Source organism: Microcaecilia unicolor, chromosome 9 (assembly GCF_901765095.1).
Source record: "Microcaecilia unicolor chromosome 9, aMicUni1.1, whole genome shotgun sequence".
Taxonomy (NCBI): Eukaryota; Metazoa; Chordata; class Amphibia; order Gymnophiona; family Siphonopidae; genus Microcaecilia; species Microcaecilia unicolor.
The window spans coordinates 136,736,469-136,757,803 of record NC_044039.1 but is presented as its reverse complement, the minus strand read 5'-3'; the positions used below and the strand labels follow the sequence as shown (position 1 = coordinate 136,757,803).

The following is a 21,335-nucleotide window of genomic DNA, read 5'->3' as shown; positions in this document are numbered from 1 at the left end:
GTCAGACCTGGTGGCTGCGATGGATTGTCTGCTGTTTCCCATGTTCCAGAAGTCATGCCGGTCCAGTCCGGATCTTCCAGCCTTCCAGACTGGATTGGGATTTTTGGAACTTAGCAGCACCCTTCCTAGTGAACTCCCTTGTATGTGGCCTTTATTAAGCACCTGGGAACTTTCAGACTTTGCCTTGACAACAGAGGTCTTCAGTCCTGTTCTTGTCCTTGTTGGTCTGTTGCGATTCCTGCCCTGAAAGCTTGTTTTGCCTGTTTTTGACCTTGCTTGTTTCCTGGTTTGTTCTACTGTCTGCCGCCTGCCCAAGACTCTGCTTGATTCCTGATTTACTATTGATTGCCGCCAGCCTACAGACTCTGTGTGGTTCCTGGTTTCCCTACTGCTTTGCTGCATGCCGGTAAGACTGCTTGATTCATGGACTATTCTCCTGCTTCTGCTTAGTGCTTCTGCTCCAGTCCAGCTGCTCCAGTCCGGCCTGTGCCCGTCTGTCTGCCTTGCCTCCTGTTTGGGTGATTTGCCTGCCGCTGCTGCTCCTTGGCAGTGGCCTAAGGGCTCACTTTTCCTCACCAGTGTGACAGGTTGCCAAGGCCATGAGCTCAGCAAGATCATCCTTCCAGCTGGGCTTCCAGCCCAAGACTGTTTTTTCTGTTGGCAATCCAGGTCTAAGCCCAGGTCCAGCCCCTAGTTCCAGTTTGGATTTCAGTCTCGACCCACTTTCTGCTCTTGATGATTTGATGACACTCCGAAATTACCGTGATAAACTTTTTCTTGATCCAGCCTTGAGGATAACTCCTGAAGCTGCAGCTGAGAGAAAGCGTGCCTGGGGGTTTGGGTTTTCTGCAAACCCAGTTTCGGCGATTGATTCTTCTATGATGTTGACATACTACTGCTACAAACTTCTCTCGGATCCAGCCCTGCAGGATACTCCGGAAGCTGATGCCGAAAGAAGGCGCTGTGGAAGTCCCGAGTACAGGGCTTATACGCAGTTTTGGGGAGATTTCTGAGGGCCACTCTCGGTTCAGTTCCTGATTCCAGTCCGGGTCCCAGTCCCGGTTCAGCTTTTGTTCACAGATCCAGCCAAGAGGCTGAGTCCAGACCGAGTTCCAGTTCCAGCCAAGATGCTGAGTCCAAGTCGAATTCCAGTGCCAGCCAAGATGCTGAGTCCGGATCGAGTTGCAGTTCCAGCCAGGATGCTGAGTCCGGATTGAGTTGCAGTTCCGGCCAAGATGCTGAGTCCGATCGAGTTGCAGTTCCGGCCAAGATGCTGAGTCTGCTCTGAATTGCAGTTCCGGCCAAGATGCTGAGTCTGCTCTGAGTTGCAGTCCCAGCCAAGAGGCTGAGTCCAAGCCGAGTTACAGCTCCAGCCAAGAGGCTGAGTCCAAGCTGAGTTCCAGTGCCAGCCAAGATGCTGAACCTAGGCTGAGTTCCAGCTCCAGCCAAGAGGCTGAGTCCAAGCTGAGTTCCAGTGCCAGCCAAGATGCTGAACCTAGGCTGAGTTCCAGCTCCAGCCAAGAGGCTGAGTCCAAGCTGAGTTCCAGTGCCAGCCAAGATGCTGAACCTAGGCTGAGTTCCAGTTCCAGCCAAGAGGCTGAGTCCAAGCTGAGTTCCAGTGCCAGCCAAGATGCTGAACCTAGGCTGAGTTCCAGTTCCAGCCAAGATGCTGAGTCCAAGTCGAGTTCCAGTTCCGGCCAAGATGCTGAGTCCAAGCCGAGTTCCAGCTCAGACGCTGAGTTCAATCCGAGTTCTAGCTCCAGCCCAGAGGCCAAGTCCAGGTCGATTTCCGAGTCCAGTCAAGATGCTGAGTTCATTCTGGGTTCCAGTCCTGATTCCGGTTCAAGTTCCAGCCCAGCTACCCCTGGTCATGTTTTGAAACTCCTCCATAGGTTTCATCATTCCTACCCATGGAGACCTGAATCACCCGGGGAGACCGGGGGAGCATTGAGGGGGAGGTACTGTCATGGTTGTGCCCCTGTTTCATGCTCTCATTCATCTCGCCACCTGGTGGTCAGACCTGGTGGCTGCGATGGATTGTCTGTTTGCTGTTTCCCATGTTCCAGAATTCATGCCGATCCGGTCCGGATCTTCCAGCCTTCCAGACTGGATTAGGTTTTTTGGAACTTAGCAGCACCCTTCCTGGTGAACTCCCTTGTATGTGGCCTTTATTAAGCACCTGGGAACTTTCAGACTTTGCCTTGGCAACAGAGGTCTTCAGTCCTGTTCTTGTCCTTGTTGGTCTGTTGCGATTCCTGCCCTGAAAGCTTGTTTTGCCTGTTTTTGACCTTGCTGGTTTTCTGGTTTATTCTACTGTCTGCTGCCTGCCCATGACTCTGCTTGCTTCCTGGTTTGCTCTACTGTCTGCTGCTTGCCCAAGACTCTGCTTGTTTCCTGGTTTGCTCTACTGCCTGCTGCTTGCCCAAGACTCTGCTTGTTTCCTGGTTTGTTCTACTGTCTGCTACCTGCCCAAGACTCTGCTTGTTTCCTGGTTTGTTCTACTGTCTGCCGCCTGCCCAAGACTCTGCTTGATTCCTGATTTACTATTGATTGCCGCCAGCCTACAGACTCTGTGTGGTACCTGTTTTCCCTGCTGCTTTGCTGCCTGCCGGTAAGACTCTGCGTGATTCATGAACTATTCTCCTGCTTCTGCTTAGTGCTTCTGCTCCAGTCCGGCCTGTGCCTGCCTGTCTGTGGTCTGCCTTGCCTCCTATTTGGGTGATTTGCCTGCCGCTGCTGCTCCTCGGCAGTGGCCCAAGGAGTCACTTTTCTTCACCAGCGTGACATCATGTTGTAGTAATGTATGATTTTCTATTTAGAAGGTCATTATATGAGGAGAGTGCCAAGATTTAGCACCAATTGCCATTAAAACCGTAAACCTGTATTGCCAACTAGTAAGATTGCTGATCCACAGGGTGGACTACAGTGCCACTCAGTGGAATTTTGCCTAACTAGCTTCTGACACAAAGAATGTGCCTTGGTCCGGCAGACCAAGAGACCTCTGGGATCTCAGTGGTGTGTGGGAGAAGAAACTATAATCCCCACCAACCAAAGAAAAGGCAAAAGTGCAAGAAGTCAAACACCTACATAACAGTACTTAAAAGATCACTTCATTGCCACACTAAAGGTTCCCCCAGCACCCCCAGACCACCCTTTGGAACTATAGGACTGGTGAATGCCAGATGAGCTGCAAAGAAATCCTCAGTGATCCATGATGTCATATGAACAGCATCTTGACATCCTAGGAATAGGTGAAACCTGGCTAGATGAAAGTGGTATACCGAGCAGCTTGTAACAACACATTGTCTGTGCAAGAACTCCTAGACATTACTTAAGTGACTCTGAATTGCCCTAGGCTGGTGATCATGGGAGATTAAAGTCTACACATTGAAACAGATACCACCACAGTTGCTTTTCTGCACACGATGACAACACTAGGATTCATGCTGTTGATCAATTCTCAGCCCATGAAAAGGGTCACATATTAGACCTGGTATTCTACAAAGGGGTTGATATCCCAGAATTCTGGGATAACAGTATTGAAATAACACCCCTATCATGGTCAGACCATTTTCTAATTAAATTTTTCCTATATGACCACCTGAAACAAATGGCACCTCCCAGAGTTTGGAAGGAAATCAGAGACAAAAAAAAGCTCACCGTTGAGAATGTCCTAGAGGCCTTGGACTATCCACAGGTGATTAAAAAGAGAACTGCAGTGTCATAACAGGTTGACATTAGGAATATATACTTAGCCAAGTCCTTAAAGAAAATGGCACCACTAAAAAAGGTCTTATGCCCCACTAACAAACGCTCATCTTGGTTTTCTCCAGAACTTCAGATCCTTAAACGTGAATGATGGAAACTGGAAAGGAGATGGTGTAAATCTCGCCTGGATGAAGACAGGCTAAACTGTAGGAAGCACACGATAACGTATCGCCAAGCTTTAACAGCATACCAACAATATTTCTCTTAATGCATTGCACAGGCTGCCAATTCATCCAAGCAATTGTTCAGTATAGTAAACAGCCTTCTGCAACCCCCACAACAGAACCAGCCTGCCCAGTCTAAACTGAACTACTATGATTTTGCTGCATACTTTGCCAACAAAATTAAGTCTCTACCGGGATTTACAGGAAGTCCCACCCAATTAACCAGGAGAACACAAACTTACCCCCTCCTGATAGAGACAGATGGGACACTTTTAATCTAATGACAGAGCCTGGACAAAATCCTAAGAGACCTTCGACCAACTACTTGCTCTCTCGACCCCTGCCCATCAAAGATAGTGCAGCAGGCAAGTATGGGCCTCATAGAAGGTGCCACAAAAATTGTGAACTCCTCTCTTTCTAATGGGCAACTACCAACAGCATTAAAAAGGGCAGTGGTTCACCCTTTGCTAAAGAAAAACAACCTTGACAAGGACAAACTTGAAAGTTACCGGCAAGTATCCAACATCCCATTTTTAGGGAAACTTATAGAACAAACAGTTTGTGTTCAGCTCAGTGATTGGCTAGAAGAGAGAAACTGGCTAGATCCATGTCAATCTGGATTCAGACCTGGTTATGGAACAGAAATGGTCCTTGTATCCCTACTAGATGATCTTCACAGAAACTGAGACAGGGGATTCGCCTTGGTGTTAGATTTTTCATCAGCAACTCATCGCCACCATGGGCACTGACCTGTGGGATACCACCAGGGGCGTAGCTACGGGTGGGCCCAGGCCCACCCAATTTCAGCTCTGGCCCGCCCACTCCCATTGCCGGCCACTGCTGCTTTTCCTGTTGAGCAGCAGGGCCGGCGCTACAAAAAGAAGAAGCGCTCAGCTGACTGAGCTGAGTGCCGCCGCCAACGTTAACAACGAGAAAAAATGTAAAAAAAAAAAAAAAGCGCGGCACCGCAGGCAGCCTCAAAGCATTGGCTGCTGGCTCTGCAGGCTCCTCCCGTCTCTTACGTCACTGCCCCTGGAGCGAAGCAGGGGCAGTGATGTAAGAGACGGGAGGAGCCTGCAGAGCCAGCAGCCAATGGTTCGAGGCTGCCTGTGGTGCCGCGCTTTTTTTTTTTTTTACATTTTTTCTCATCGTTAGCATTGGTGGCGGCGCTCAGCTCAATCAGCTGAGTGCTTTTTCTTTTTGTAGCTGGGGCTGGCAGGCCTGAATCGGGTGGGCCTGAATCGGGAGAGGGAAAATGGATGGCAGGATGGGGACTGGGGAGAAAGAGGGAAAACAGAAGGATGGGGAGAGAAAGAGGGAAAAACAGAAGGATGGGGAGAGAAAGAGGGAAAACAGATAGAGGGAAAATGGAAGGATGGGGAGAGAAAGAGGGAAAACAGATAGGAGGATGGCAGAGAAAGAGGGAAAACGGAAGGATGGGGAGAGAAAGAGGGAAAACGGATGGATAGGGAGAGAGACACTGGATGGAAGGATGGGGAGAGAAAGAGGGGAGATGGATGAAAGGATGCAGAGAGAAAGGGGAGAGACTGGAAGGATGTGGAGAGAGAAGGGACACTGAACAGAAAAGGGTAGAGAGACACTGGTTAGAAGGAGGGGAGAGAGAGACATTAGATGGAAGGATCAGGAGAGAGGGTAGATGGGTGGAAGGATGGGGAGAGAAAGAAGAGAGCTGCTGGATGGAAAAGGAGAGTAGTGAAAGACTGGAGAATAAGAGGAAGGGGCATGGGGAGAACAAGGGTGAGAAAAAGATGAAAAGCCATAAGTAGATGAAGGAAATTAAAGAAAGGATAGTAAGAATGAATTAAATCTGGAGAGAGAGAGAGAGAGGCAGAAAAATATTGAAGAAAGCAAAGAAAAAGGAGAGAAAAATGACAAATGGCCAGGAAACCCTGGCAGAAGAGTTAAGCGAAAACGAAGGAAAGCAGAATCTAGAGACTGGGAGCAACACAATGAGAAAAAGTAAATGGCCATACAACAAAGGTAAAGAAAATAATTGTATTTTTAATTTAGGATAAAGTAATATGGTGTTAATAAAGTTTCAGAGACCAATACTTTCTTCCTTAGGTCAGGAGAGGATACCGTAACAGCATTATACTGACCTGAGGCAGGAGGTTTTGGCCTCTGACTGCTCACTGAAAAGGATGTTAGGCTATTAAATAAATTGTCTGAAATCTGATGCACTGAAAAGCAGCACTTTACCCTGTGTGACAAATGTATCTGAGTGTGACTACATTTTGCTTGGGGAGGGGGGTAGAGAGAAAATTTTGTGCCCACCCACTTTGGGTTCAGGCCCACCCAAAATTGGCAGTCGCCTATTCTGTTCAATATCTACCTCAAGCACTAACTGAGCTGATTTGGTCAGTGGATACTCAGTTCTACATCTACGCGGATGATGTGCAACTAGTCAAACACGATCTAAAGGAAATCACCAACGAGATCAATCAAGGCCTCCAAATCATGCAGTCCTGGGCTGATGCATTCCAGCTAAAACTCAATGCAGAAAAGACACAATGCCTTATACTCACCTCACAACATAACACAAATAACTTCACCACCATAACCACACCTAACTTTTCTCTACCTGTCTCAAACAATCTGAAAATCCTCGGAGTTACCATCCATCGAAATCTCACACTCGAAACCCACGTGAAGAATACAATGAAAAAGATGTTTCACTCCATGTGGAAACTCAAACAAGTAAGACCTTTCTTCCCAAGATCCATTTTCCGTAACCTGGTACAGTCAATGGTGCTAAGCCACCTGGACTACTGCAACGCACTATACGCTGGCTGCAAAGAACAGACTATCAAGAAACTTCAAACAGGCCAGAATACCGCAGCCAGACTCATATTTGGCAAAACAAAATATGAAAGTGCAAAACCCCTAAGAGAGAAACTTCATTGGCTCCCACTTAAAGAACGTACCGCGTTCAAGATCTGCACGATTGTTCACAAAATCATCCATGGAGATGCCCCGAACTACATGCTTGACCTCGTGGACCTGCCTCCCAGAAATGCTAAAAGATCAGCCTGCAAATTCCTTAACCTACACTTCCCCAACAGTAAAGGATTAAAATACAAGCTAGTACATGCGACTAGCTTCTCCTACATGAGTACACAGGTACGGAATGCACTACCAACTGACTTGAAAACGATCAACGAAATAACTAACTTTCGCAAATCTCTGAAAACCTATCTCTTCAACAAGGCCTATAACGAGAAACCATAGCTTAACCATAACACTTCAACACTTCACCCTATTCTGATAGTCATCTTTCTATAACTGTTTGCTTAGATCTATTGTCGCATCTTTGATCTTGTTGTAACACCAATTGTATCTGTTACCCTGGAATGGCGATGCCATAACAGGTCTCTGTAAGCCACATTGAGTCTGCAAATAGGTGGGAAAATGTGGGATACAAATGTAGTAATAATAATAATAATAATAATAATAATAATAATAGAACCTGACTTACCTACAGCCCTGAATAAACTAATTACCTGTCTAATATCAATTCAAGAATGGGCTAAACACAACAAACTTTGCCTGAATCTAAGTAAAACTGAGCTTCTCTAGGTCCCTAACACAAGTGGATACATACCTGACATCAAAATCTCTTTTGGGAAGTACAAACTCCCCCCTCAAATCACAAATCAGGAACCTTGGAATACAGTTATATTCAACACTTACTCTTGTTTCCCCAAATCGAAGCAAACTTGAAGAGCTGCTTACAGCTACGCTGCCTCTCTCCATACATTGATAAGGTAAATCTTATCCTAGTTGTGCATGCCATGATAACATCAAGATTGGATTACTATAATGCACTCTACAACGATCCTACTACAAAGAGCCTGCACCAGCTCCAATTGATTCAGGATGCTACCAATACAATACGGGGCTAAATTTAAAACTCTTGTTTGATCTTCAAGGCCTGTAAAGGAAATGGCCCAGAGTACCTGAAGAATATGTAACCCATGGTTATTTTAGCATTATGATAGATTGTGCCTTGGGTAGCAGGTCATTAGGGGAGTGACTGGAGGACCCAGGAAGAACTCAGAGGATATATAAGGGAAACCTTGTAGGAAGAATTTTGTCTCTGGTTCTGCCTCTTGATAAAGTAACCAGCTCTGGATATGGGAGTTGTGTTACTATCAGTTCCCCTGCCAGATGACCCATTGCAAGAGAAGGGGAAGTCCAGTAGCATTGTAAACAGTGGATTGATTATGTGGACAGTAAGCTGTTATATTGCATCAGCCATTTGAGCAGTCAGAAATTCGGCGGATTGGGGAGTCCAGCCGTAACCGGGGCTCGGGTGGAATTGCAGTCTACGCCTGGCTGATAGCGAAACCTTTGGGGTGGCAGCCCGAAGGGAGTATACAGTTACTGGAAGCCCATCCCATTTGGTATTGAAGTACCTTGAGAGTATGAAATCTGCTCTGGGTTTAGACTGAGCTGCAGGAAAGGCATGAGGGTTAAGCATGTGTTTTAGCCTGGATATGTATTATTGCTTATGATCACCTATAGAGCAATATGAGTTACAACTTACTGTAAGAAGACCAATGCAGTGGAAACTATCAGTTAAGAGTTAATAAATGTTTCAGTTCTTTTAATCCTCTGAGTACCATGTGGTTCCTGAGTGGATGAGCTGATGGGACCAGAGTGAGTAAGTAATAAAACATGCAGTACCTTTCGAGCCCCTTCTAACCTGGGATAGCAGGACCGGATTACAAATAGGATAATCCTCTACACACCTCCAAGGACACTAAGGTCCTCTCAAGGACTATCACTAACCACACCCTCTCCAAAAGACATTACATGATCTGATATCCGCAAGTGAGCCTTCTCCAGAGTTGCCCCCACACTCTAGAATGGACTTGGGGAAAATCCATTGCTTATTTCTGGGATAAGCAACATAAAATGTATTGTACTTGTGACCTAGATTGGCCACTGTTGGAAACAGGATACTGGACTTAATGGACCTTCGGTCTGGCCTAGTATGGCAACACTTATGTACTTATGGAATGCACTCCCTGAAAGGCTCCACTTAACACAAGACTTTCTCTACTTCAGGAAGCAGGTGAAACCTTGGCTCTTCAACCAGGCCTTCAATGGAAGAAGTAACTAACTTGTTAGTCTCCCTCACACAGAAGGAGTGACACGGGCTACACATACTGCAGCAGGACATGTTTATCCACTCCTACCCTAGTTGAGATCACATTTAATCATCTCTCTGACCTCATGTGCAACTTACTTTAAATTAATACCCTTATTTTCTAACTCCTCTTACTCTTTTACCTATCTATATGTTTCATCTTTGCTTATATCCTACACTGTCAATTAAAATATTCTATTATGTATTGTGTTGACATTGTAAGTAGTATACTATGCCATACTTTGCATTGTTGTTTGAATATTTTTACTGCTGTAATTGTTATGCCTGCAATGCACTATTCTATAACTGGCTGTCTAAAAGGTGGTCACATGGATGAAGTTTGAGTGGAATGTGGATGGAATGCATATTTACGAATTTCTGTGAATTTATCTTTTGTTTACCAATTAAATTCCATTTTGTAAGTATCCTTTTAATTAAGCATTAATTTTATTAAGGATGAACCACAGAATATAAAGCATACCAGCATCAAAAGAATATTAATAATAATAATAATAAAGCACAATCCAGGCAACAAGATACAAAAGTGTGCATGGTCATCCTCAAACAATATTTACCTGGCAACACCAGTTAGAAGCTGTTAGTGTGGACTCTTCACAGCAGCTTCTCCGTAGCATAACGTAACATTTAGGTTATAGAATTCTATAATCTTCTGTATTTACACCAGAATATGGGTGTGTTCTTAGCATGTTACATTGATATTCTATAAAGAAAAGAGTTACCTATGTTTCTTTTTAGAATTGGGTCCATTAAGAACCCCTTAATAGAATTGTCCTCCATATGTGTGTTAAATGCTAAAACTCATTCATTATTCCCTTAACGTGTGTTAGTTAACTACCCCTCGATATTGGCGAACTACAAAGCAATTGTGAAGATATTCAACAGTCATCATGCTACTAATCAGAGTTTGAAGAAATTCTAGAAGGAGAAGCTAGGGAAGGAGAGGGCAGTGTTATTACTAAGAAAGAGATGGGGCTCAGTTGCAAAGTATTTCCCTAGCTTGTCTACAAAGAACTGTTTTGCAATGTTCTTCAATAGATGCCACAGTATCCCAGATTATTCCTGGGAATATCTAAATGCATGTTATTGACAGTGATATATTCTGGGTTCAAGCAGTATTCAGTTTGCTACTACCAATTTTAGTGGCTATCAAGAAACTTGAAGGATATAGACCAAGCCTTTCAGATATTTCAGAGATGTTCAGTCAACTGAATGAAAATCTAATTGAGCTTTCGCCTTCTTCACATTTATCCAAAGAGAAAGAAAGTGATATAGGAGATAGGTTTTACTTAGGAGTTTTGCTTTCATCTGGTCCTTCGGGCAGGAAACCTGTAGAATCCTCAACACAGAGGATAATGTTTATCGGAAGACGAATTGTCTACTGCCCTTGAAACAATTATAGCAGTAGCTGAGTACATCCCTAACACTGACAGGATAACAATAATGAAAGCCATTGCCAAATACGATGGAAAAGAAAAAGGAGCCCTTTAACGGCATGTAATGTATGGAAATTGTGGAGGCTATGTAGTAACTGTTAGGATGGAAGTATATCCTCTGCAGTTACTGAACTGAAAAGTTCTTTACTACACATTAAAGCAATTTGTAATTATTGTGGGTGCACTTAGGTGTCTTTATCAAGCTGCGGGAAAAAGGGCCCTGTGCTAGCGGCAGGGGCCATGTTTCCTGCTTGCCAGGATCCTTTTTTCCTGCATGCCAGGGTCCTTTTTACTGCAGTGGGTAAGAAAGCCCTAGCAGACATGGCCATGTGGCAGGGAGCCCTTACCTCAACCCATTGAAGTGGTGATAAGGGCTCCTTTGCTAACCCAGCAGTAACCAGGCAACATGTGGCGATGCTAGATTACCGCCGGGTTATCGCCGCACAAGCCATTTCTGGGGGGTTTCTTTTCCCCCTGGAAATGGTGTGTGCTGGGGCCCAGCGGTAGTCCTTCAAGAGTGAGCGTTAAGCCCGCTTTGGGCTTACCGCCGCTCTGTAAAAGGGCCCCTTAATGCCTCAGTGCTCTGTTAATAGGGCTTCAGGGAATATGTATGGATAATGACATAAATCACATTTCTAGGTTGATAATTCATCTGCCGTTTGTATCATTTCAACACTATGCTATGCCTAAACCAGAATATTGTTTTGATGTCTGTTTGACAATTGTTTTTCCAGTGACTGGATCCCAGCCTCATAGACTCTCTTTTGGCACTTTATTTAGATAGTTCTTGTACTGTAGCCAGTGGAGGGTTTCTTCCCCTATGATGGTAAGCTGGACCCATGCCTTAGAACTGCTGTCGGCTGGGTGGTTCAACTGAGGTTTTTTCTCCATTGCATTAGTGTGCTTGAACGTTGGGGTGTCAGAGTATCTCGATCCTTTGGGACTTTGTAAACTGTTTTTGATAGATTTTCAGAAGATAGTTTTTGAGCTTGGGGGTTAGGATACTGCCAGTGCTGTATATTACTGGGAAAGACAGATGCCAATGAGGGGAAGAATTGACTAGACAGCAAAAAATGTGTTGGTAATTTTTATCACATTCTGACAAGACTGACAGCAGTTGTTTTGTCCTTTATAGCACGATAGGGCATTGGTGGGTTTTTGGTGGTTTTTCTATACTTTAATATGCTTTTGATACATGTATGAGATAGAAAATGTTGCAATCATTGATTTCTATGGAGCAGGAGTGAATAAGTGTGTGAGAAAGTATGTGCATGAGACAAACTTCCTATTGAAACACAGGTAAACATTTTTGGCTAGTTTGTGGTGCTTAGTTTGTGCATAATTCAAGAATCCTCCAGACATACTTTTCCTATAGGTGACAGACCTCACCAGAGTGACCTTGCATGTCCAGCAAGGGATAATGAGGTTCATTCATATTGTAAAAAGGCCGAGAATGCATTCCATGTCTTGGAGTCTGACTGGCCCCAAGTGCCTCATTATATTCTCATTATCAGCTTGTTTGCTGCCCTTTGGCCCCCTGAAGCTATCCTTCCTGAATAGCTGTTCACCCTGGCCTCCTTTTTACCTCTAAAGGAGAAATTAAGCCTTTAGGGAATGATGGTACAGAGGATGATGGTTAATTTAGTTTAGAGGAGGACAGGGTTTTCTCCAGGGGATCCAAAGACCATCCTGCAATAAAAACTACGAGGAAAAGGGATTGTATGTCTCTCAGCATAGGCAACTTTTCACAGGTTAATTACCAGAATATATAAACTGGTCAAAGATTTGAAAACCTTGTGCATTTTCCACCCCAAAGAAAAGTCCAACGGCATCTTGCATTTTATAAACCACCGTCCCAGTGGAGACTCAAATAACCTTGAAGGACCCCCATGGAACAGACAAAAATAAGTTCTGAGATGGCCATGAAATATTCTTTTGTGACATATGATTTGTCACTAAAAAGAGCAATTTATTCAGCTTATGCCTTGTCATCCTTGATCAAATGGCTTCAAAATATAGAAAGATACAGTTTAACCTTGGAAGATTTTGAGTTTAATGAAATCTTTACTCTTCTCATTTTGACAGCCAACTTTCTGAGGGAAACTGCATATGACACTATAAGATCTGTGGCCAGGAACTTGTCATTGAATGTCTCAGCATGCAGAGGCCTGTGGTTGAAACACTAGCAAGCAGACAGTGCATCTAAGGATTTCCTCCTGAATTTACCTTTTAAAGGTATTTCTTTTATTTTGAAAGGCCTAAGTTCCTTTATCAAAGACTAGGCAGATTAAAATTATTCTACCTCAAGACAAATCTGTGTCCCTATGATTCTGTTAGTGCACATATGGACCTATTTATTAAGGCTCATTCATGCTGATGCCGTGTTAGCACACATTAAATGCACTTACTGTTAAACACATTTGGGACTAAATTCTGTTATGTGGCGCTGAAGAATCGGTGCTGAAAAATATGAATGCTAAGTGCTATTCTATAAACAGCGCTCCGAGTTGGATGCCATTTATAGGGGTCCGTGCCCTGTTTTGGGAACAAGGATTTACACCAACTGAAATCTGGTGTAAATCCTTGAACCTAAATTAGGCCCGAATCGGCCTTATTGTGTAACACTGCATGCAAATTTCAGGAACACCCCGATCCACCCATGCCCCTCCCATGGCCACATCCCCTTTTTTGATCCATGCATAAAAATTTATCTGCGCATCTTTATAGAATGGCGACTAAAAGATGTGCATGTAAGTTATAATTATTGACAATTAGCACTGATAACTGATTATTGGTGCCCAATTATTGGCACTAATTGGCTCATATGCAATTAAATTGCATGCACAAATTGGGTATCCGCATAAATTTGCATGCACAATTTTTAGTGCCATATATAGAATTAGGGGTTTAGTGTGTGTTAAAGTAATATTAACACACTTTTCTCAACGTTAGTGCAATGTAACGTGTTAGGATAATTAAATGAATGGATAAAATGTGAAGATAGGCTAATCAGCTTATTTGAATATATAGCAATTTGTGTTAATGCATGCATCCACATTAATACAGCTGTTAATGCAAAAACTTTAATTATAAACCTCTAGAGGGCATATTTATATGCTTGTGTAACGTGAGATTCACTAGCAGCTATAGTGAATTGTGTGTTAGCTGTTCCTAAACACCAGTAGGACCCATGCTCAGCACAGAGGAATGAAATGTTTACTCTCCAAGAAAAGATTTCTTGGAGTTTTCAGGTTTTCACAATAGTCAAATAGATCTTTTATGGAAAATCTGAAATTATCTCCCTTTTCATTTACACCAGTCTCCAGGTATGAGATTCAAGGGCTTGACATCTCCAGAAGTGTCTGGGAGAAGGTATGTTTTTAGTGAGATCAATTCATTTCTATCCCATCTTACAGTTAAGTAGAAAAACATTGCTGAGATTTAGTAGAATTTGAAAAGTTGCTGCAAAGAAAAGATGTATTTCAGGCAGAATTATTTCTTTGTTGAGCAGGAAGAAATAAATACATTTTTATTTATGGTTACCAAAAGTCTCCAGGCCTTAGATCAGTAGCAGATTTTAAATCTCTAGGTTTTTTTTCACATTTTCATAAGGAGATGTTGAGATCAACAGCATTTAATAGTGACTACAGACATTCATTCTGTCAGGCAGGAGATCATATGGGAAGAGAAATGAACGTATGGCTTAGAAAGGTTAGCTGTCATAGATCGAACAAATGATGATAATAATATTTATTAAACTCAAGGTAGACAAAATGCAACTTTGATTTTGACTAGATTGTTAGATGTTCCTTCTATGTCTATATTAATTGGGGAGGGGGTAAAAGGAATGATGGGGAGGTGGTGGGTTATGGACTGCTACTTACAGTTCGTTGCTGCAGATTGTACTATTGGGTGAGGGGAAGCCATAGTCGAAGCTCCCTTCATCTGGGATAGTTTATTTTGCTTTAGGGGAAGGAAGGAGGGAATTTATAGATGATGCAGGGGGGTCATAGAATGGGAGAGTTATTGCTATACAAAGGAGGGGGATAATATATATATATATATATATATATATATATATATATATATATAAGTTTAATGACACTTTCATGTTTCTGGTTCTATATATGTATTGTACTATACTGTATATTTATTCATTGCTTGATGGATATTTCTCATTTGGTCATCAATAAAAAAATTTGAAACATAAAATTAGGAAGAATTTTTCTTTCAGTACAGACATTCTTACTGAACCTAAGAATATCCTACATAGTAGATAAGCTGAATCTAAAGGTGGATTGTTTGAGGAGGAAATTGATTCATCATGAGAGTGGTCTTTTCTTTAAGAAGATTTTAAGGACATATATGTGTTATGGGAATGCCTCAAAAAGCTCCAGAAAGAGTGTGAACACATTTTCCCTACAACTCTGAAATGCACAAAAAGTAGTTTGTAATGCTTTTGTTTGTAAATGGTGGATCATTTTGGGATATAATTATTCTTATAGCTACTCATTTTAGAGGGTGACCGAAACTGCGTTTTTCAGTTTCGGCCAAAACTGAAACTGCCACCGAACCGAAACCAAAATTCAGTTTGCCTCTAACTCATGTCAAAGAGTCTGAGAAAAAATAAGCACAATACATTAATGGGATACCTATTGTTAAAAGTACAAAAGGCACCTATTTTGTAGGGCATCTAGAACCAGCCCTACTGCTGCTCCAAAGATGATGTGAATGTGGGTACATACTCTAGACAAATACTTTCTCAATAGCTTGTATACTTAATAATTAGTAGATGATAGAACAATATCATATAGATGCTAGTAATATTATGGCAGTGGAACAGGACACTATAAAAGAGGAGCATATGGAACAAAAGATTGGCTGATACAGTATAAAGCTATTAAGACAGCTGTAAGGAAAATGTAAATTTTGAAAAGATGATTTTGATCGAAAAGGAGGGGGGCAGAAAATAGAAAACACTTTTTCTAGTTGACTCCCAATAAGCATGTGAGGGACTGGGAAGAACAAGGCGATGGAACATACGAGATCATCAAGGAGGCTAGATAGTCTGGGTTCTGGTGTGGAGGGCTTTATATGTCAATGAAAGAATCTTAAATCAAATTCTATATTCTACTGGCAACCAGTGTAGCTTCTTAAGCAGTGGGGTGATGTGGACTCTAGGTTTGGCATGACACTGTACCCAATATGCCAACAGATACAAGTCTCTTTAAAAGAAGTTTATGATTAATCAAAGGCAGCAGTTAAATTAAGTGAAACTGCCAAAGTGATATAACTGTTGTCCAGTTTACTGTGAACCTCACTCAAAAGTTTGGCTAGGACAGTTTCTGTGCTGTAGCCAATTCTGAAACCAGATTGATGGGGAGGTAAGGCTGATACTGATTCTAAGTGAGATTGCAACTGCTGGAAGTCAATATTTTCATTAATGTTTGCTAGAAATGGAAGATTAGAAATTGGCCAATAGTGGGCTGGGACAGAAAGGTCTTCTTCAGTAGATTTTTTTTAAGGATTGGCTGAATTGTTGCAGTTTTTAATCTATCGGGGACAACTCCCATCGGTTAAACAATGAGTGACAATCTGGTGGATCAACGGCAAAAGTCCAATGAACATTATTTTTTATCCAGGACAATGGAATAGGATCTAATTTAGCACAAATAGTGATATTCATTCCTGAGAGGGATTTGGAGAGTAAATTAAAAGAAGACCACTGGTGACTAAGGAATGATGAATGCTGGTGCGCTAACTGTACTATGCAGACCACACCCACTCTGCCTATGACTTGCCTAGTTTCAGCCCCCTAACACAATGTGCAGTTAAGGTGTGAATTAGTGCGTGGTAACTGCTATGCAGTTGGCATGTAAGCAGTTAACATGCACTGAGTAACCCCTCAACTGCTTAGCACAATTTAGTAAAAAAAGGCCCCTGCTGCTAATATTGTGCTGCATGCACTGCCAGGGCTATTTGAAAATTAAAACAATTTATTTTAATTATGAAGCTGTAGTAAAATTCTGAAATTATTTCATATCATTAAAGTTCCTTAGGATTCTAGTTTCTACTGTGTTTCAGCCTATGGGGATTTGTTTTACGTTCTGTTCTGGTTGGTTGAGAACAGATTTACACAGAGATACATTTCTGATGTATGCTTTAGCTAGATAAATAATGACCAAGGCTTTATTAAAATTCTTTTAGGTTTTGTCTGCCCTCCTCATTTCCATCTCACCATGGACTGAGTCGAGAATATATTTACATTTGTAATGTATTTTTTTTAAAAGTCAGGAGTAGTTGTTGAGATCTGTCTGTGCATGAACCAGAGAAAGGGCACAATAAGACCATCATTAGTGGCACCTGGGACATTTTTCCTCATTAATCCCCTTCCCCCCCTTCTGGCCAGGAGCTTACAAGGATCTTCAAGATCAAAGAAACTGTTTCCTAAGATATGAACTGGAGGGCAGGTCTTCAGAAACTGAGAGACTGCCAGCCTTCAGGGACTATGAACCCTGCATTCAGGAATACTTTTTCTTATTAGTACAGAGCAATGCATGAGCTGTAAGAAGCAAAAACCTGGATATCACGAGTGCTGCTTACAGAGAACCCCAGCAATCTTGTTGTTCCAGGTTTGATTGATGACTTCACAATATGGATTTCCTTCGACTCATTCTCATTGTTAGTTTTAGAGAGAATGGGGAGAATTAACTGCTTCAAGCATTGGATAATGCTGAAATTTTCAAAACAAGCTTTCATTCTGGAATAAAGGAGACATCAATGCATTGTCCTAGTATTAAGCTGGAATAGCAAGAGATGGCACTGTGTTTTTTTCCTACCACACAGCTTAGAATTGTGTTTGAAACCCTTTTGCTATCTAGTTTCCCCTCTTCTGCTTTAAGATACAGAGAATGGGACTTGGGGCCAGATGCACTAAACTTAATGAGCCATTAACGAGCAAGTAGTAAACCGTGGCATGCACTAAAGGCTTCTCCGAGCCATTTTCCGATCACGGTAGCAGCTAACGAAAACGGAATGCAGATGATCCAAAGGCTATTATAATGAGCTGCACTACCGTTGCAAGGCTATTATAATGAGATGCACTACCATTTTCCGATCCCCTTACCGTGGAAAACCTAACGGGAGGTCTACACCTCTCGTTGGGGCAAAGGAAAGAATCGGAAGAAAAAAAATGTTGTCAGGGACGTCCTTTTTGGACGTCCTTCACCTGTAACCCCCCCCCCCCACTCCAAAGACGTTCTTTTTGGACGTCCTTCACTTAATAATCTATATATATAAAACTCACCCTCAACGTTCTATTGTCTGCTGACGTCACTGAAGCCAGTTTGTATGTTCGAAGCTCTGAAGCCACGAAAATCACAGTCTGTGGGCCCCGCCCTCGCGTCAAACATTATGACGTTCAGGGCGGAGCAGATTCTCACCTCAAACGATCTACTCAGGCCACAAACTCCGGATTTCCACACTGTAGGTCTGCTCCGCCCTCGCGTCAAAACGCGATGACGTCGAGGGCGGGGCACGAAAACCGCCACCCACACAGAGCTACAACGGAAACAGCAGCGGTGCACGCCACGAACCAGGTAAAACCGCGACGAGCCATGCAGCATGAAACCCTTGCTAGGGCCCGTTTTATTGCGCTCAGAAACGGGCCTTTGTTTACTAGTAATAATAATAAAAACCCACTCCAAAAAGACATCCTTTTTGGACGTCCTTTACTCAAAACAACAAAAAAAGGATGTCGTACTTCTTAATTTTTACTCTCGCTCTTCTGTTTTAAATCTTCCTTTGAGACATTTTTCCCTTCTTCATTGGCAGCTGAAAAGAGGGCTAATGGACGATTGTGAGGCCCCCCCCCCACGGTCTCTCAGCCAATCACAGTGCGTTTAGCTGACACCAGTGACAGCTAAACGCACTGTGATTGGCTGAGAGAGACCTGGAGGAGGGGCATAATCAAGCACTCTTGAAGAAAAGCCTGTCCTGCTCATTAGGGATGTCGTTTTTTTGGTTTAGTGAAGGACGTCCATGTTAGGCACTTTAGAAGGACATCCCTGATGAGCAGGACGGGCTTTTCTTCAAGGGTGCTCAATTATGCCCCTCCTCCAGGTCTCTCTCAGCCAATCACAGCGCGTTTAGCTGTCACTGGTGTTAGCTAAACGTGCTGTGATAGGCTGAGAGGCCATGGGGGGGGGGGCTCACAATCGTCCATTAGCCCTTTCTTCAGCTGCCAATGAGGAGGGGGAAAATGTCTCAAAGGAAGATTTAAAACAGAAGAGCGAGAGTAAAAATTAAGAAGTATGACGTCCTTTTTTTTTTTGCTCGTCAGAGACGTGCTTTTTTTTTTTTTTTTTTTTAGTGAAGGACGTCCTTAGCATGCGCAGAGCAGCCAGCATAACGCTTGGCTGCTCTGCACATGCTCGACCGGCTGACTGGCCGACTGTTTTCTGAGGACATAGAGAATGCAAGTGAGCTACAGCGAGCAGCTCATTTGCATTCCATTTCCTTGATGCATGGCCGTTCCCTACCAATTCGCTATGGAATTGGTAAGGGAACGGCTCTTCCGAGGACTTTAGTGCATCTAGCCCTAAATCCCCCTTGAATCAGGAGCCCAGCAGTGCAGGAATCCATTCTGGAACAGCATTTCTTCCTCTGCTGAAAAGTATAGTAGTAATGCCCTGTAACTTGGAAAGTTATTTGTCTGTAACAGATGCACTGACTTGTTTTAAAAAAAGGGAAAGAGGAGTTGGCAATTACTTTTTAAAAATCATAAGCCCATAGAAATCATCGGCAAGGCTTACTTTTAGGCACATACTTCACTTGCATTGCTAAGGCTACTGCAGCTGTCTGCGATTGGACAGTAATGCTTTCATTACTGTCCTCCGATACACCTACCCCACCCCTGGATGATCCAGATAGTCACATTAACTATACATAGTATTATATTTGCATGTACTGTCTCCATATTTTGCATATTTCTTGCAGATATCCTAAATCCCAATGAGCTAGTGATACCTGAGGACAGGTTTGGGAGCTGTTGGATATCAGAATTGCTTTGTGGAATGACCTACTCTGCTTGCTATCCTGTGTTTCTGTTTTTTTTAAATTGTATAACGTTAGATTATGTTTCTTCATGTTCTGTATATTTCTCAGTAATCTTGGGGGGGTGTGCAGAGGGGAGAATAGATTTGAAATCCCTTCTCATCTGGGCAGCACTTGTTCCTTTTTTAATACAGTTTTTTCAGTAACAGTTTGGGTTGAATTATGGATTTGTTTTCTTTTTGTTATTTTTGTAAATATTTTCATGTCTTCAAATTTTCATAGGATATTGGAGAGGCCTATCATGGTAAATATTTTAGAATGCATACAAAAAAGTAAAACCCTTTAACAATACAGTTTAAATAGCTTTACAGTTTTACATTTTGAAGTCCTTACTATGTTGCTGGCCCAAAACTTACATTTACTGCTTGAGCACAGAGAAGATAAGCTAACAGCAAAAAAAAGGGAAGCTAGTGTGGCTGGCAGCTGGGAGATGTCCTTTAGCATTCTAGGCTGCCATAAGGACATCTAATATTTTTCTATCCTTGTGGATCTGCTGTGGTATTTAGGTAAATATGCAACTAATAAGAATTTTCCATTGAAGGGAGATTCATAGAAATTGAGATAATATTGAGGGAGGTGCTGCCCATCCCCAAGGGTGGGCAGAAGTATAACGGGGACTTAGAACCCTTGGATGTAGGGACGCCATGAAAAGCATGCTTTCGCTGGCTAGACTGTCCATAGCAGTCCATCATCTGCTATACCATCTGGCCCCACAAGGCTTGCCTGGGGAAAGCCCTGCTGTGATATCGGAGGAAGGAGCCTACAGGGTGGGACAGTTCGGGGAGGAAGTCTCGATGCAGGCCACAGGCAGCCTATGAGTGCTGCTGCCGGGTGAAGACACCGAGAGGATTTTAAGCGGAGGTGGGGGTGGCAGATGCACCCCCTGTAAAAGGTTCCTGGCTACGCTACTTCTTCTGACCAAGTACAACAATTTCATACAGAGAGAAATTAAAGCTACAGTGACATCTGTTGTGATGGATAATTCATCATAGATTAGAACAAGTGGAAAATTTCAACAGGAGATGGAATCTTAGAATACTGAATATTCCTAAGGCTGTTGGAGTAACTCCATGGATTTCCTTCAGAAAAATATTTATTGGAAATTTTAAAATTGACTTGTGAAACAATTGCCCCATTGAATAAGGTATATTATTTCCCTATCAAATCTTCAGGGGTTACTCCAGAAGAACAAGATCAGATGCAATTCCAAGATGGTGAAAATAATAATGATCTTAAAGATTTATCTCTAATATTGGAGTACTCACTTTTAGATGTTAACACTAGAGCTACATTATTGGTTTCGTTCATCTTTGAGATTGTATTTTAATAATTCACAATCATTATTTTGTGGTCAAAGGCTGTGGGTATTTCCTGAAGTTACTAGAACTACTTGAGAGAAGGAAGGAGATCCTACTTATGAGAGAAGAAACTAGATCTTTGGGGGCTTCATATTTGTTAGCATTTCCCTGCAAATGAATTGTGCAATATTTAGGTGTAAAGTATGATTTCTTTGCACCAGAATATTTGAGATATTTTTTGGACTTGAAAAAGCTATCCAGAAGTGGTATTTCATCATAGATTGTTGAAAGTAGTAGTTTGTGGGTAATTAGGCTGGGCTTTTGCCTCCCCCCCCTTTATTTCCTGAAAGATCTCTTTATCTTT

General features: G+C 42.6%; 1 protein-coding gene across 3 annotated transcripts in view; it reads left to right on the top strand.

Annotated features, from left to right (window-relative positions):
* DPF3 (double PHD fingers 3) overlaps nt 1-21,335 on the top strand; it is a 433,848-nt gene that overhangs the window by 69,458 nt on the left and 343,055 nt on the right. For all 3 annotated transcript variants that reach the window (XM_030214247.1, XM_030214251.1, XM_030214250.1), the window contains exons 2-3: nt 12,645-12,794; nt 13,879-13,931. In XM_030214247.1, coding sequence (XP_030070107.1) covers nt 13,888-13,931 — 44 coding nt within the window. In that variant the 5' untranslated portion in view covers nt 12,645-12,794; nt 13,879-13,887. The remainder of the gene's footprint in view (nt 1-12,644; nt 12,795-13,878; nt 13,932-21,335) is intronic.